A 14,089-nucleotide genomic window follows, 5' to 3' on the forward strand; every position below is an offset into this window, starting at 1 on the left:
TTTGACACCATTAGATTCGTCTCATCTTGAAGTATTTTTAGGAATTTTTTGAGAATTTTTCATTTTTTGAATTCAAATTTGAATTTTGAATTTGGGCCGGTTTGATACCGGCCCAAACCGGAACCGGCCCGGACCGGTTTGACCGGTAACCGGTCAAACCGGACCGGTTCCCAACCGTTTTGTGAACCCTGGTGGAATCTAGTTCCGTGGCTAAAAAAAGACTCACAATATCTGAAATTTGTGTAGATTTGCAACACTTAGGGGGTGTTTAGTTGGTGAAAAAATTTGAATCTAGGTATTGTAGCATATTTCGTTGTTATTTGATAATTAATGTCCAATCATGAATTAATTAGGGTTAAAAGATTCGTCTCATTCTAATCAGTTAAACTGTATAATTAGTTATTTATTTAACTATATTTAATGCTTTATATATATATATATGTCCGAAGATTTGATGTGACGAGTACTAGAAATTTTTTTTCAAACTAAACACCCCCTTACGGAGTAGATTCATAGATTGACGCTACTAGACTCGTTAGGAAAAATATACTTTTAAATGCATAACTCGTAATATCTGAAATTAGCGAGGCTGTGTACATAAGCATCTATAGGTATTTTGTTAATAGGAAAATTTAAGCGCTCCGCGGCGAGTTTATTCTTGTAACTCGGTGCTAATGTCCGGCTGCCTGTTTGTGCATCTCCACGGCTCCACTGGCTACAGGCCGTTGCACACGGGACACGGCGACGCGCCGACGCCCAACAGTCTGTGGGACGGCGACGGCGGCCACGCGGCGACGTTGACGGCCCGCCGGGGTGTCTATTCATCGCTTTGTGCGATTTGCCGTCGATACATCGCAGAAGCTCCCGGCGCCGCGCCCCCGCTTCCACCGCCTGCCCCGGCTCCGGCGCCGCCGCCGCCTTCCACCGCCGCCGACGCTAACCGAGGTCGCATCCCCGCCCTTCCCCGGTGCCACGCCCCCGCCCGGGACCTGGCCCGGCCGCCGGCGCCCACCACCCCGGCCGGCGGCGCTCCGCCGCGCCGCCTCGCCGCCCGCCCACACACCACCGCCCACCGCCGGTCGATTCCTCCCCCCACCTTCTCTTCTAGGTCCGGTGTCTGTGGAGCCGCCCCACCCCCAGTAACCCCGGATCCTAAGGCCGCCGCCGCCCTCCACCACCCGCTCGCCGACGGCCGTTTCCCCCACCAACCACCCTCGCCGGCCACCCCCTCCCCTCGACAGGAGAGTGGAGAGGGGAGAGGGTGAGGAAGGGCTGCGGTGGCGGCGCGGCGAGGCATTGGCGTTCCTCGGCGATGGCGGCGAACAGGGGGATGGTGGCCGGCTCCCGCGACGGGGTCGTCACGATCCGGCACGACGGCGACGGCCCCACGGTGCGTTCCTCCCGCCTGCGCGCTCTGCGCCCGCTCCCCCCCCCCCCCCCCCCCCGCGTCGTTCAGTCTCGTTTCGATTGGCGCGGGGGCACCCGTCGATCTGCGGGGGTGGCCGTGCTCCGCCGGGCGGATTGCGTCGGCTCCGCGTCGGATTGGCTGGCCGTGCGGTAGTTGCTCGGGATGCCTAGGTTTTTGTCGGGCTCGCGTGGGGGATTTCGTTGCGGCGTGCTGGTCGATTGGCGGGGTCGATTGGTTGCAGTGTTCGCCTCGCCACCAGCGTGGGGTGGCGTCGTTGTCTCGTTGAGAAATGCAGAGGGGATTGAGCTGAAATGGACTGTCAGATGGTGGTGACATTTGAGGGTTTAGCGCGTTGCCGACTCGTTTATATTGCGGGTTTATTATCTGAACCTCGCAGGACCGTTCGATTCCTCCAATTCGGTGACATTAAACTATTAAGCTACTGCTGCGTCGAGCCTTGCTCTTCACTAGTGTATCCTATCTACTACTGCCCGGCTATGAATGCGGCAAGCTGTTGCTTCGTGTTGGGATATATGACCTTTTTAATAATATTTCTGATTGGGTTTGTTGTCGTCACAATCTCACCTACGTCAGCGTTGGTGCTGCAGGCTAAGCAATTGAAGAATGCAAACGAACAAATTTGTCAAATCTGCGGTGACACTGTGGGGTTCTCAGCTACGGGCGACGTCTTTGTCGCCTGCAACGAATGTGCCTTTCCAGTTTGTCGCCCATGCTATGAATATGAGCGTAAGGAGGGGAATCAGTGCTGTCCTCAGTGCAAGACCAGATACAAGAGGCACAGAGGTATGTTCCTACTGAACTTACTGATTTGTTTGCCGAGTTCAAACTGCAGGATAAATCTTTTTACTTGATCTTGGAAACGTCTTCGTATAAAGGAAAATGAATTGTGTATTTATGTACACAATAATCCTTTGGTTGTAAAATATTTGTCTTCAAATTTAGGGAGCTCTCGAGTTCCTGGAGATGAGGAGGAGGATGGAGTTGATGATTTGGATAATGAATTCAATTACACGCAAGGCAATGGCAAAGGTCCTCAGTGGCAGCTGCAGGGACAAGGGGAAGATGTTGATCTCTCTTCGTCTTCTCGGCATGAACCACATCATAGGATTCCATGCCTGACAAGTGGGCAGCAGGTATAACACATATAGGGCTGCTATACTATGCCAGTCAGATTCTTGCAGGGAATTGGTCCTGTAATTTCAGCAAGTAATTCCTACTATCAAATATTGTTCCTCTGCTTTAGCCTTGTAGCTTGAAGGTTGGATGGAGCTAGCTGAGTGACTGCCTCACTTTTACACTGGCACTCTAGTATTGTTAGTTACTTACTCATTTTAGGTTATTAAGTGTTCTAAAAGTGCATTCTAAGCTGTTTGTGAGGCCATATATAGGAAATTGTTGGCTGGGTGCCCCTACTTGCTACTGGATAAAAATAGTTAGGCTGGTGAAATACTGGCTACCAATTTTGAGACGTACAACTCATTTGAGAAAGACAGAGATTATACTCTCCAACTCTCCAACATATAATGCATTTTCCTCCGACATAATTCCAATGAGTTAGATATTCATTTTGTTGAACTTGAATGCTACCATAAGAATATTTTGCTTTGTTGTGCACTGAAACTTTGAAGCTTATGTTCAGATATCTGGAGATATCCCTGATGCTTCTCCTGACCGTCATTCTATTCGAAGCCCAACACCAAGCTATGTTGATCCAAGCATTCCAGGTATGCTATCGTGCAATATATAGTTGCATTGATGACCAGTTCTGCATACTTAATAGAATGTGTTCATTTGTTGTCATGATATCAGTACCTGTAAGGATTGTGGACCCCTCAAAGGACTTGAATTCTTATGGTGTTGGAAGTGTTGACTGGAAAGAAAGAGTTGAGAGCTGGAGAGTTAAACAGGAGAAAAATATGATACAGGTGACTCATAAATATGCAGCAGAAGGGAAGGGGGATATTGAAGGAACTGGCTCAAATGGTGAAGATCTGCAAATGTATGATCCTTAGGACTTAACTTATGTCTCTCTGCCTTCTGTTCTGTAAATTAGTATGTTATCATCTGCATAGAATGCATTCACGTTGTGCCTGCCGCCTGGGATCTTATACTCTTGTTTACAATTTGAGTCGTGGATCTGACTTCAGAAAGCTAGAGAAGTTTTTGGCCACAATATCAGAAGATATGCTCTTTTTAGTATTAAATCCTCCATTAGTTTTAATTTAGGGGCTATTTTTTGGTAGTTTTTCTGTGTATTAATAATTAATCACGCTTATTTAGCTTCTCTGTCAGAGCTGACTAGAATGTGTATTGTTACCACAATTTTTTTTCAAGAATTATACTGCAGATCTGTGTTAATAACTATTTTACCTGTTTCAGCTAATTTTGCTGAGTTACTTACATCAATTTCTCTTCTGCAGGGCTGACGATGCACGTCTACCTCTAAGTCGCATAGTGCCCATATCTCCTAATGAGCTTAACCTTTATCGAATAGTGATTGTTCTCCGGCTTATCATCCTCTGCTTCTTCTTCCAGTATCGTATAACTCATCCAGTATGGGATGCTTATGGATTGTGGCTTGTATCTGTTATTTGTGAAGTTTGGTTTGCCTTGTCTTGGCTTCTAGATCAGTTCCCAAAGTGGTATCCGATCAACCGTGAAACTTACCTGGATAGACTTGCATTGAGGCAAGTTGTACTTCTAGATGTTTGCTTACAGGATATTGGCAATGTATCACATGTTATATTTAGGTATCATTATGTTTCGCACTGAGATTTCTGATTCAAATTTGCAGATATGATAGAGAGGGTGAGCCATCGCAGTTGGCTCCAATTGATGTCTTTGTCAGTACAGTGGACCCACTTAAGGAACCTCCTCTGATTACTGCCAACACTGTCCTGTCCATTCTTGCTGTGGATTACCCTGTTGACAAAGTATCATGCTATGTGTCTGATGATGGTTCAGCTATGTTGACTTTTGAAGCACTATCAGAAACTGCAGAGTTTGCAAGGAAATGGGTTCCCTTTTGCAAGAAACACAACATTGAACCCAGGGCTCCAGAGTTTTACTTTGCTCAAAAGATAGATTACCTAAAGGACAAGATACAACCTTCTTTTGTGAAAGAAAGGCGGGCTATGAAGGTAAGATAAGGTAGCACATAGTAAGAATACTCACCCCACAGAGCTTTTGTTGCGAGACTTGACCCCCTGGAGTTTCTTTTTCCCTGACAGAGGGAGTATGAAGAGTTCAAGGTACGGATCAATGCCCTTGTAGCAAAAGCACAAAAAATACCTGAAGAGGGATGGACCATGGCTGATGGCACTCCTTGGCCTGGAAATAACCCAAGAGACCATCCAGGGATGATCCAGGTATGTCTTTTTAATAATATTATAAAGTACGAGAGCCGCCCTTTCTCTTGAAATTCCCTTGATTCATCGAGGGTTTTTGGGCTCCTCAACTTTGACTGGAAAGAACTTTCAACCGAGTTTCCCCTGCGCTGTAGATTTCTCTCTTCATGCGATGAACTTTGGTAAAGATCTTATCCTTCTGTATTCAACTCTTCTTTTTTTGTCTTAGGTATTCTTGGGGCACAGTGGTGGGCTTGACACTGATGGAAATGAGTTGCCACGGCTCGTTTATGTTTCTCGTGAAAAGAGGCCAGGCTTCCAACATCACAAGAAGGCTGGTGCCATGAATGCTTTGGTATATGTTCACATGATTATTCAGCTACAAATGTCAATTTGTTTTGTCTGTCTCTTTATGATCTAACTCTTTACTGATGAACAGATTCGAGTATCAGCTGTCTTGACAAATGGTGCTTATCTTCTTAATGTGGATTGTGATCACTACTTCAATAGCAGCAAAGCTCTTAGAGAAGCTATGTGCTTCATGATGGATCCAGCACTAGGAAGGAAAACTTGCTATGTCCAGTTTCCTCAAAGATTTGATGGTATAGACTTGCATGATCGATATGCGAACCGAAACATTGTGTTCTTTGATGTAAGTATTGGTGGTTCCTTTATTGACCAAATTTGCAAGTATTTCATGTTTCTTACATGGTTTCGCCCTGTGCAGATTAATATGAAGGGTTTAGATGGCATTCAAGGGCCGGTTTATGTGGGAACAGGATGCTGTTTTAATAGGCAGGCCTTGTATGGATATGATCCTGTATTGACAGAAGCTGATTTGGAGCCTAACATTATCATTAAAAGTTGCTGTGGTGGCAGAAAGAAGGACAAGAGCTATATTGACTCGAAAAAACGTGCTATGAAGAGAACCGAATCTTCTGCTCCTATCTTCAACATGGAAGATATAGAAGAGGGCTTTGAAGGTCTGTAGTTGCTGCTATACATTTTATCTTGATCAATGCAATGCAATGCAACTCTTGTTGATACTCCCTCCGTCCTAAATTATAAGTCGTTTTGGCTTTTCTGGATACATAGATTTTGCTATTGCACCTAGACATAATATATATCTAGATACATAGAAAAAGCCAAAACGACTAATAATTTGGGGCAGAGGGAGTACTAAAGTTCTTGTCATGGTAAGGTATGTTAGCTTGTACTAATGTGAATTGTGAACTCCCACCAGGTTATGAGGATGAAAGATCACTGCTTATGTCCCAGAAAAGCTTGGAGAAACGATTTGGCCAGTCTCCAATTTTTATTGCGTCCACTTTTATGACTCAAGGTGGCATACCACCTTCAACAAATCCAGCTTCCCTGCTAAAGGAAGCTATCCATGTCATCAGTTGTGGATATGAGGACAAGACAGAATGGGGAAAAGAGGTCAGTGAGGAAGGCAGAGTTCCTTTATTGCCCTTCAGATAGTAGTTTGTTTTTCCAGTTATTTATTATATACACTAGAGTTCGCCTTTCAACAAAGTTGTATGACCGTGAATGATTTTTTTCGCCTTTGATCTTGTATTCTTTCAGATCGGATGGATATATGGCTCTGTTACTGAGGATATTTTAACTGGGTTCAAGATGCATGCAAGAGGTTGGATATCCATCTACTGCATGCCACTTCGACCTTGCTTCAAGGGTTCTGCTCCAATTAACCTTTCTGATCGTCTCAATCAAGTTTTACGTTGGGCTCTTGGTTCAGTTGAAATTCTGCTCAGCAGACACTGTCCTATTTGGTACGGTTATAATGGAAGGCTAAAGCTTCTGGAGAGATTGGCGTACATCAACACCATTGTTTATCCAATTACATCTATCCCACTAATAGCCTACTGCGTCCTTCCTGCTATCTGTCTACTTACCAACAAATTCATTATTCCTGAGGTAAGTTCGCCAGAACCCTTGGCCTTTATCCACCGTATTCGAATGCCTTGCACTTATGTTCTCTTGTGCTCATGAAGTTAACAAACAAGCACATAATAAATTGATCTTCTTGGTTATGTTTGCTTGTGAGTGTTTCTTTCTGACCTTTCAAAATAAGCTAGTTATCTTATTGAGGAATGCATAATGCTTTTCCCAACTTACTTTTGTTTACAGTTTTTCTTTCATGGTTGAGGACTCCTGGGAAGAGTTTGGAGCCCATCATGTGTTCATGGGCTAATTAGCTTGCATTTCGTTGTGTTAATCGTTGAGGATATCAAATTATCAATTTTTCGAACATGAATAATAAACAATAGATACCAGTTCACAGTAACATAACAAGCAATTTTTCTATTTCCTAATTTTCTGGTCTAGGCCTCTAGGTATCATTCACTGTATTGGTAATCAGTGAAACTTCTTTTGTTAAGTTTGTTCTTCGACAAGCCTTTCCTAGTATATTACATCCCTTTCTCTTGTACTTTGCAGATTAGCAATTATGCTGGGATGTTCTTCATTCTGCTTTTTGTCTCCATCTTTGCTACTGGAATTCTGGAGCTTCGATGGAGTGGTGTCGGTATTGAGGACTGGTGGAGAAATGAGCAGTTTTGGGTCATTGGTGGCACCTCTGCACATCTCTTTGCTGTATTCCAAGGTCTGCTGAAAGTGTTGGCAGGGATTGACACAAACTTTACGGTTACGTCAAAGGCGACTGACGACGAGGGTGATTTTGCTGAGCTATATGTGTTCAAGTGGACAAGCCTTCTAATCCCCCCAACCACTGTGCTTGTGATCAACTTGGTGGGCATAGTGGCAGGAGTGTCATACGCTATCAACAGTGGCTACCAATCCTGGGGTCCCCTTTTTGGGAAGCTTTTCTTCTCAATCTGGGTGATCCTCCACCTCTACCCTTTCCTGAAGGGTCTCATGGGGAAACAGAACCGCACACCGACCATCGTCATCGTCTGGTCCGTCCTCCTCGCTTCCATCTTCTCGCTGCTGTGGGTGAAGATCGATCCTTTCATTTCGCCTACACAGAAAGCTCTTTCCCGGGGGCAATGCGGTGTAAACTGCTGATCTGACCTGAACTGCTCGCTGGATTGTAACATGGCACAGCCTCAATCAAAGTCTACCCCACTTCGTGTAAATACCTGAGGGGGTTAGGCAAGATCTTGTCAGTAGATGGAGAAGAAGATGCGTTGTCCAAGTTATGCCTAGCTTCTTCGGTGACTCTACTGCGGTTGTGTGGTGGGCATCGTAAAAACCGTCAACTTATGTGGTGTTGCTTGTTTGTTCCTAAGTAGTGGTACCAACATTTGCCTGGCGAGAACTCCGTTGCTAGGTTCTCCTCGCGGGCTCCCGTGATGTTATTTATGTAGGTACTCTGACTGCTAAATTGTCCAGTTGAGAACTCTGTAACTTCCTAGAGTGCATCTCAATAGTGCTAGTGCATCCTGCTTGCTGATGTTACGTACCAGATTCCTACCGGTTGTTTGTTGCTTCATGCTGTGCCCTGATCGAAAACAAAGATATGAACTCTAGCAACCTGCTGGGTTGGATGCAAGTGCAATGCAGAATTCATCGCTTGTCCTAATGTGATGCTGCATTTACGTGTTACATTTTTAGACTGCTGCAGGCCGACGAGGCTTAGTGCTCGCAGCAGAATGCCAGAATATATTATTAGGCAGATGCAATCAAATCATGGGGGTCGTACTTGTACTTGACAGTGATCTGAACCTCGAAAATTGTCTCTGATGCCAGATATGTTAGCAGAAGCAGGGGATTGGGTAGAGAGAATTGAGATCGGGAGGAAGCATCGTGATCTTCTTCCTCACGGCTCTCTTCCTTTTAACCACTACGCCAGACGCAGCTGGACACGCGCGCTGCCAGACGGCAAGCCACTCACGCCAACACCTTGGGCTACTTCCACTCCGGCCCATGTGCACGAGTATTGGCCTTCCTTGCACGCGTTCCACGGCGCGGCCCGTCTTCAGCTTCAGGCGGTGTAGGAGTAGCAGTACTGACAGAACCGGAGGGAAAACGCTCAGCAGAGGACACGGGCGCAAATGTTGTGCAGCTCATATCATGCGAGAGCGAGCACATTGCATCGAGTATGAATGGATCATGGATATATCATTTATATAATAAATAGATTACAACATGCATGCATGGATACATATATATATATGTGCAGTGTTACAAGGTGCATGCAGCAGCTAGCTGCAGCACGCAGATCGACCAGCGGATCGATCGCCTCACTCCTCTGTGTGTGTGTGTGTGTGTGTGTGTGTGTGTGTGTGTGTGTGTGTGTGTGTGTGTGTGTGTGTGTGTGTGTGTGTGTGTGTGTGTGTGTGTGTGTGTGTGTGTGTGTGTGTGTGTGTGTGTGTGTGCAAGCGATGGCCACTAATAAGAAAGGCGCCCGGTACATACAACTTCATGGTCGACGAATCGAAGGAAATTAAACAGGATAGTCAAAAAAAAAAATCTTCACTGGGTCTTCAAAATGCTGCCGGTGTTCCGATGATAGCTCGGTCATCTCAATCGGCGAGTCGGCCGATCAGACCTGCATGCACGCGTGCTCCGGGCAAGACCTGATCGCGGAAGCTGGGATGCCCGGCGCCTCGACCTCGCCGACGCAGCTGCCGGCGGCCTTCGCCGGAACACGCTGCGCAGGCGGCAACGTGGCCGCGGACAAGACCGGCGCCGACACCGCCACGGGAACGGGAAGCGGCGGCGCTGGCCTGAGGGTTGCTGCTGGCCTCTTGCAGGCCGGCGCCGCGGGCGGCAGGCCGAGGATGGCGTTGCCCTCGACGGGGACGAGGGGCGCGATGGGGAGGTTGTCGCAGGTGCACACCTCGACCATGAAGCCGTCGGGGTCGTGGAAGAAGAGCTGGTCCACGAAGACGCCGCCCTCCTCCACGCGCCGCTGCACGTAGCGGACGCCCAGCTCCTTGAGCCGCCGCTGCACCGCCTCCATGCTCTCGCACTGCACCCATCCACGTCAATTGCCGATCAGAATTAGATTTCGTTCAAGCAAATTATTATGCACGTATCTGCGTGAAGTATTCAAATTTGTTTATCTTTTTAGTAAAAAAAGAGAGGAAGTTTTCAAGTTGATGCATGTCCATTCCCCTTCTGCTTTTACTGTTGTGTGTTGTGTAATCGGACAATGCGTCAATCCCTATCAAAACAGTTGAGCGTAAAGCTACGTTTCTTTGTCGACTTGCGCATGCAAGCTACTATGGGACAAGCGCAATCGATCAAGAACATATATATACTCCAATGATGTCCCAGTCCTATATAATCGCCTGTCACCGGAAGCTAATCAAGTGCATGGGATATATCATTAGGGGTTCAGGCGTTAAGCTATAGCTATTCATGCATGTTGACTATGCTTACTTACATTTGAGAAGGAATATTATAAACCATATGCACGTGCTCAGATCCTACCATCTACATTGCTCCACAGTGCATAAGAAATTGTAGTATAGCCATTACTTTAGATAATGGGATATACAGCCATTTATCAATTATCCTAGTCGTGTTTTTATGTTAATCATGATCACGGACGCTGTCAGGCGCCATTCTTTAGGTTAAAGTGTGGGTCAGATCTAGCCAAGTAGAAAAGCATCTGTATGATGGTCAGAAGGGACCGGGGAAAAAACATGGCGTGGCTTATTACTATTATTATCATTCCTAATAATGGGCGTAGCTACCATCTTTGCATGAACATGGCAGCAAAATGATCGAAATGTTTTAGCAGATGGGATGGCATCAAATTAGTTCAACATGAGATGGATTTGCCAAAAAGAGGCGTGTCATCCAGCTGCGTGGATGCGACCGGGAACCTGATCGTTTCAGTTTTGTCTACTTCTGAATACGCCAAATCCACGCCCGGATTTCAGGGTAGTGGAGGAGGTCGATCTGCAGAAAGATCAGGGAGCCGAAATGCAAGCTGCAACTGCCAAGCTAAGCTAGTTAATCCTATTCTCTATATAGATTCCCCGATGTCTACTCTGATGACACCGAGGCATGCATTTCTCTGTTCATTTATTTCCTCTCCTCCAAGTTGTCATGTCAGTGCCTATGAAACGTTTAGGACATCCCAAAACACAAAATGCGAAACTTTTTGTAAATCGCTTGCATGGTGTACTAAATGCAGTCGAAAAGTAAATCGCATTATACAAATGGACTGTAAATCGTGAGACTAATCTAATGAGTCTAATTAGGACGTGATTAGACACTAAATTGCTACAGTAAATATGCTCTAATGATGAATTAATTAGGCTCATTAGATTCATCTGGTAGTTTACAGACGAAATCTGTAATTAGTTTTGTAATTAGTCTACATTTAATACTTTAAATGTTGAAAATTCTCTTCCAAAAATACAAAAATATAAAATGCAAAATGATCTAAACACAGCCTTACTATCCTTCAGCAAGATCAGCAGGTCGATCCAGACAACTCAGAAACGTATCTTTATTTGCATATATATAAGCGCAAGCTGGTGAGACGTGCATGTATAATGCCGCAGCTAAGGATCTGTATCTCAGGTATGATTCTTTTTGTTTTATTTTATTTTATTTCGGAAATTCTCAGTTTATTATGATGCTTAGTGCGGCGGCATGATGCACATTGCATACCTGGAAGGAGATGTGGTTGTCCTTGGGGTTGATCTCCGTCTTCTTCGGGGGCATGCTCTCGGGGTCCTCCGCCTGCAGGAGATGGATGCCGATGCCGTAGTTGAACAGCCTGCAGTATATACGTACACATCGATCAGTTGTTAGCTCAACATCAGGAGCGAAGCTAACAAGCTAAGCCACCATGCATCGGCGTGCTGCAGAGCTCGCAATGCCAATGGCGGATGGGTGCAGCAAGCAGTAGAAGAGAAAGAGATCGAGCCAAGGGAAGCTAGCCCGTGAGGTCGTGACGCACCATGCGCCGTCGAAGTCGAAGGAGCCCGGGCGGCGGATGGGGACGAAGCCGAGGACGTCGCGGTAGAAGCGCACGGAGCTCTCGAGCGACCGGCACACGACCGAGATGTGGTTGAGCGCCGCCAGCGGGAGGCCGCCGCTCCGCACCGTCTCGACGGGCTTCGTGTTCACCATCTTGCTTGTTCCAAGGAGCTCACACACGGTGCTCTGCTTCGCGGGCGATCAAGCAGTGCGCTCAGGTCCCCACGCCGGCGGAGGCCGGGAAATGTGTGTCAGGCTGTCAGCTGCCTTGCTCGACGGAGATAGAGATAGAGATCGCCGCCGGCGAGGTACTGACTACGGAGACGAGGCCTGGGGACGCCGGCTCGAGATGGAAATGGAATGGTGTGTGTCAGCTCTGGATGATGTTCTGCTCCGCTCCGGGGTCGCCGCGCTTATGTAGAAGAGGGAGCTAGGGGGTGAGGCGGGAATCGAGGTAAGCGAGCATGCACGCTGCCGCGGGCCCTGCAGCTAGCCTAGGTCGAACGCGGTGCGACGCGCAGGCCGCAGGCCGTGCAGGCATGGGCCATGGCGCCCGGCCGGGGGCCCGCCGAACGACGGCCGCTTCTATCCATCATCGCTCTTCGCTCCTCCACTTCCCCGGGTTCGTACCCGTCCATGTCGCATCCGCCGTGCATCCATCACGCCCGCCCCGGCGCACGTTTCCCTCGAGGTCGACGGCGACGTCGCCGGCCGGCCGCGTCGTACGCGTCAATCGGTGATGGTCTCGCATGGACCGCGATGAACCTCGACGACAAGTGGCAAGGCCATGCATGCATGTGAACCTCGACGAGCACAAGTGCCGAGACCATGTCGCTGTCCGTGGGCCCGGGCGGCCACGGCCGCCGTGCCGGTGGGTTCCAGGGATCGGCCGGCGGAGGTGGAGCTCGCCGTGCGCGGTGTGTCCCGCCGCCCCGCCTGGCCGATCAGATAAGGGCGCGTCACGTCCGTCCCAGATCCACGTCACTCTCAGCTCGCGCGAGACGCTCGTGTCATGCCAATCCGGCAATCCTCGTCAGCCACACCCTGACACCCTGGAGGCTGGAGCCGTGTCCGTCCACAGAAATCGATCGGCTGGAGGCTAGCTACCAGCTGCTCAATCATATCTGAGTGCGTACAAAGATGCTGACTACCTCCGCGATGAGGGTATGACAAAAAACGTACAAAGAGTCAAAGACCGTGCGTGACAGGTACACAAGGAAGTTACCGGTCATGGCCACATGTATATATATGGCACGTGATGGCGGTAATATTGTGCTGTGCTTGTGCGCGCGTGTTACTTGCTCGATCGTGAGATATTTTGGGTCGACATTAACAGCCAGCATCTGAGCGATACATTTCTTCATCTCAGTAATGGTAGACCATTAAGGTGCGACGCGCGCGGTTATAATTTTTAGGTTCCTTGTTGTAGAACTTGTCCATTGTGGTGGTTCAAGTCCGTCCCGCACAGAATCACTTCCGATCCGCCATAGAATCTATCCTAGATGATAAACTAAAAACAAAGTCACCTACAGATCGAAATAGAACCGTGTCCGGTCCTACAAAGATCCACTTATTGCATGCAAGCTACTGTAGTAGCTAGCTGGCCCACCTGACGCCGCTGTAGTTTCTCTACGATTTGTACCATCTCTTCCGATCCAACAGATAGAGTGTACACGTTGGTCTACTGATGAATTGCACACATAGCGATCGAGCTAGGCGCGGCATGTACTACTATGGACAACGCCGGTCGCAGGCGCGCCGGACTAATCACCACTGCACGTGCATCCGCGTCGTCGCAACGGAATAATAGTGTCAACGTCGTATCTATGGGCCAGCCCAGCCAACAACGGGGCCGAGGCCCAACCGCGTGTGTACTATGGGTATATCCGTATGTATGTCCTCTACGGATCAAGACGTAAATGTCTGCTGCTACTGCTAACGCTGGTATAATGATTACCATTTATTCCGTATTAAATTGATTTGTCATGAACTAGGTTATGTTAAGATTCTAGGTAACGTGCCACTAATATTAAGTTTAGGCAATTCTAACAGCGGCATGTACTACTATGGACAACGGGCCGAGGCCCAACCGCGTGTGGGGTATATCCGTATGTATGTCCTCTTTTTTTTTCAACGTGCGAGGCATGATGTCCTGCAGTGGGACTTGCATGCATCTTGAATTCTTGATCATGACGCCAACAGGACCTAAGTTAAGGCGCACAACATCTGCCTGTCTAACTTGAACCTCTGCTGGGGGACACCACTGCATTTCAATGGTACTATATCCAAGTTCATCCCTCCATCGTCAGTAGTATCAGAGCCGAACGATGTGTAGTGAAGTGGATCGGAGTACTCGAGACCTTGCACCGTCATGCATCAAACCCCT

The 14,089-nt window shown here is 47.7% G+C and overlaps 2 protein-coding genes across 2 annotated transcripts; one reads left to right on the plus strand and one right to left on the minus strand.

The window, feature by feature from the left end:
* The first annotated feature begins 1,230 nt into the window (after positions 1-1,230).
* Positions 1,231-8,224, plus strand: LOC120672280 (probable cellulose synthase A catalytic subunit 1 [UDP-forming]). The gene is made up of 14 exons (XM_039952603.1): positions 1,231-1,390; positions 2,017-2,212; positions 2,372-2,562; positions 3,069-3,153; positions 3,239-3,428; positions 3,850-4,116; positions 4,224-4,569; positions 4,660-4,797; positions 5,006-5,131; positions 5,216-5,428; positions 5,504-5,759; positions 6,020-6,216; positions 6,364-6,714; positions 7,237-8,224. The coding sequence occupies exons 1-14, from the start codon at positions 1,313-1,315 to the stop codon at positions 7,822-7,824; spliced, it is 3,222 nt and encodes a 1,073-aa protein (XP_039808537.1). The 5' UTR covers positions 1,231-1,312; the 3' UTR covers positions 7,825-8,224.
* Positions 8,225-9,161: 937 nt separating this feature from the next.
* LOC120672281 lies at positions 9,162-12,140 on the minus strand. Its single transcript, XM_039952604.1, has 3 exons — positions 11,684-12,140; positions 11,392-11,500; positions 9,162-9,733 (listed from the first exon to the last, which is right to left on the minus strand). Exons 1-3 carry the CDS (start codon positions 11,854-11,856, stop codon positions 9,305-9,307), a joined length of 711 nt encoding a protein of 236 aa, XP_039808538.1. The 5' UTR covers positions 11,857-12,140; the 3' UTR covers positions 9,162-9,304.
* Positions 12,141-14,089: the final 1,949 nt, after the last annotated feature.

The sequence above is a fragment of the Panicum virgatum genome, chromosome 5N, assembly GCF_016808335.1.
Source record: "Panicum virgatum strain AP13 chromosome 5N, P.virgatum_v5, whole genome shotgun sequence".
NCBI classification, from domain to species: Eukaryota; Viridiplantae; Streptophyta; class Magnoliopsida; order Poales; family Poaceae; genus Panicum; species Panicum virgatum.

Excerpts from the sequence above, each read along its gene's own strand:
- LOC120672280 (XM_039952603.1), top strand. The coding sequence starts at position 1,313 with ATGGCGGCGAACAGGGGGATGGTGGCCGGCTCCCGCGACGGGGTCGTC. Across the intron at positions 3,429-3,849 it reads AATGGTGAAGATCTGCAAAT|GGCTGACGATGCACGTCTAC; the intron begins GTATGATCCTTA and ends TCTCTTCTGCAG. Across the intron at positions 5,429-5,503 it reads GAAACATTGTGTTCTTTGAT|ATTAATATGAAGGGTTTAGA; the intron begins GTAAGTATTGGT and ends CGCCCTGTGCAG.
- LOC120672281 (XM_039952604.1), bottom strand. The coding sequence starts at position 11,856 with ATGGTGAACACGAAGCCCGTCGAGACGGTGCGGAGCGGCGGCCTCCCG. Across the intron at positions 11,501-11,683 it reads TTCGACTTCGACGGCGCATG|GCTGTTCAACTACGGCATCG; the intron begins GTGCGTCACGAC and ends TATATACTGCAG. Across the intron at positions 9,734-11,391 it reads ACAACCACATCTCCTTCCAG|TGCGAGAGCATGGAGGCGGT; the intron begins GTATGCAATGTG and ends GGATGGGTGCAG.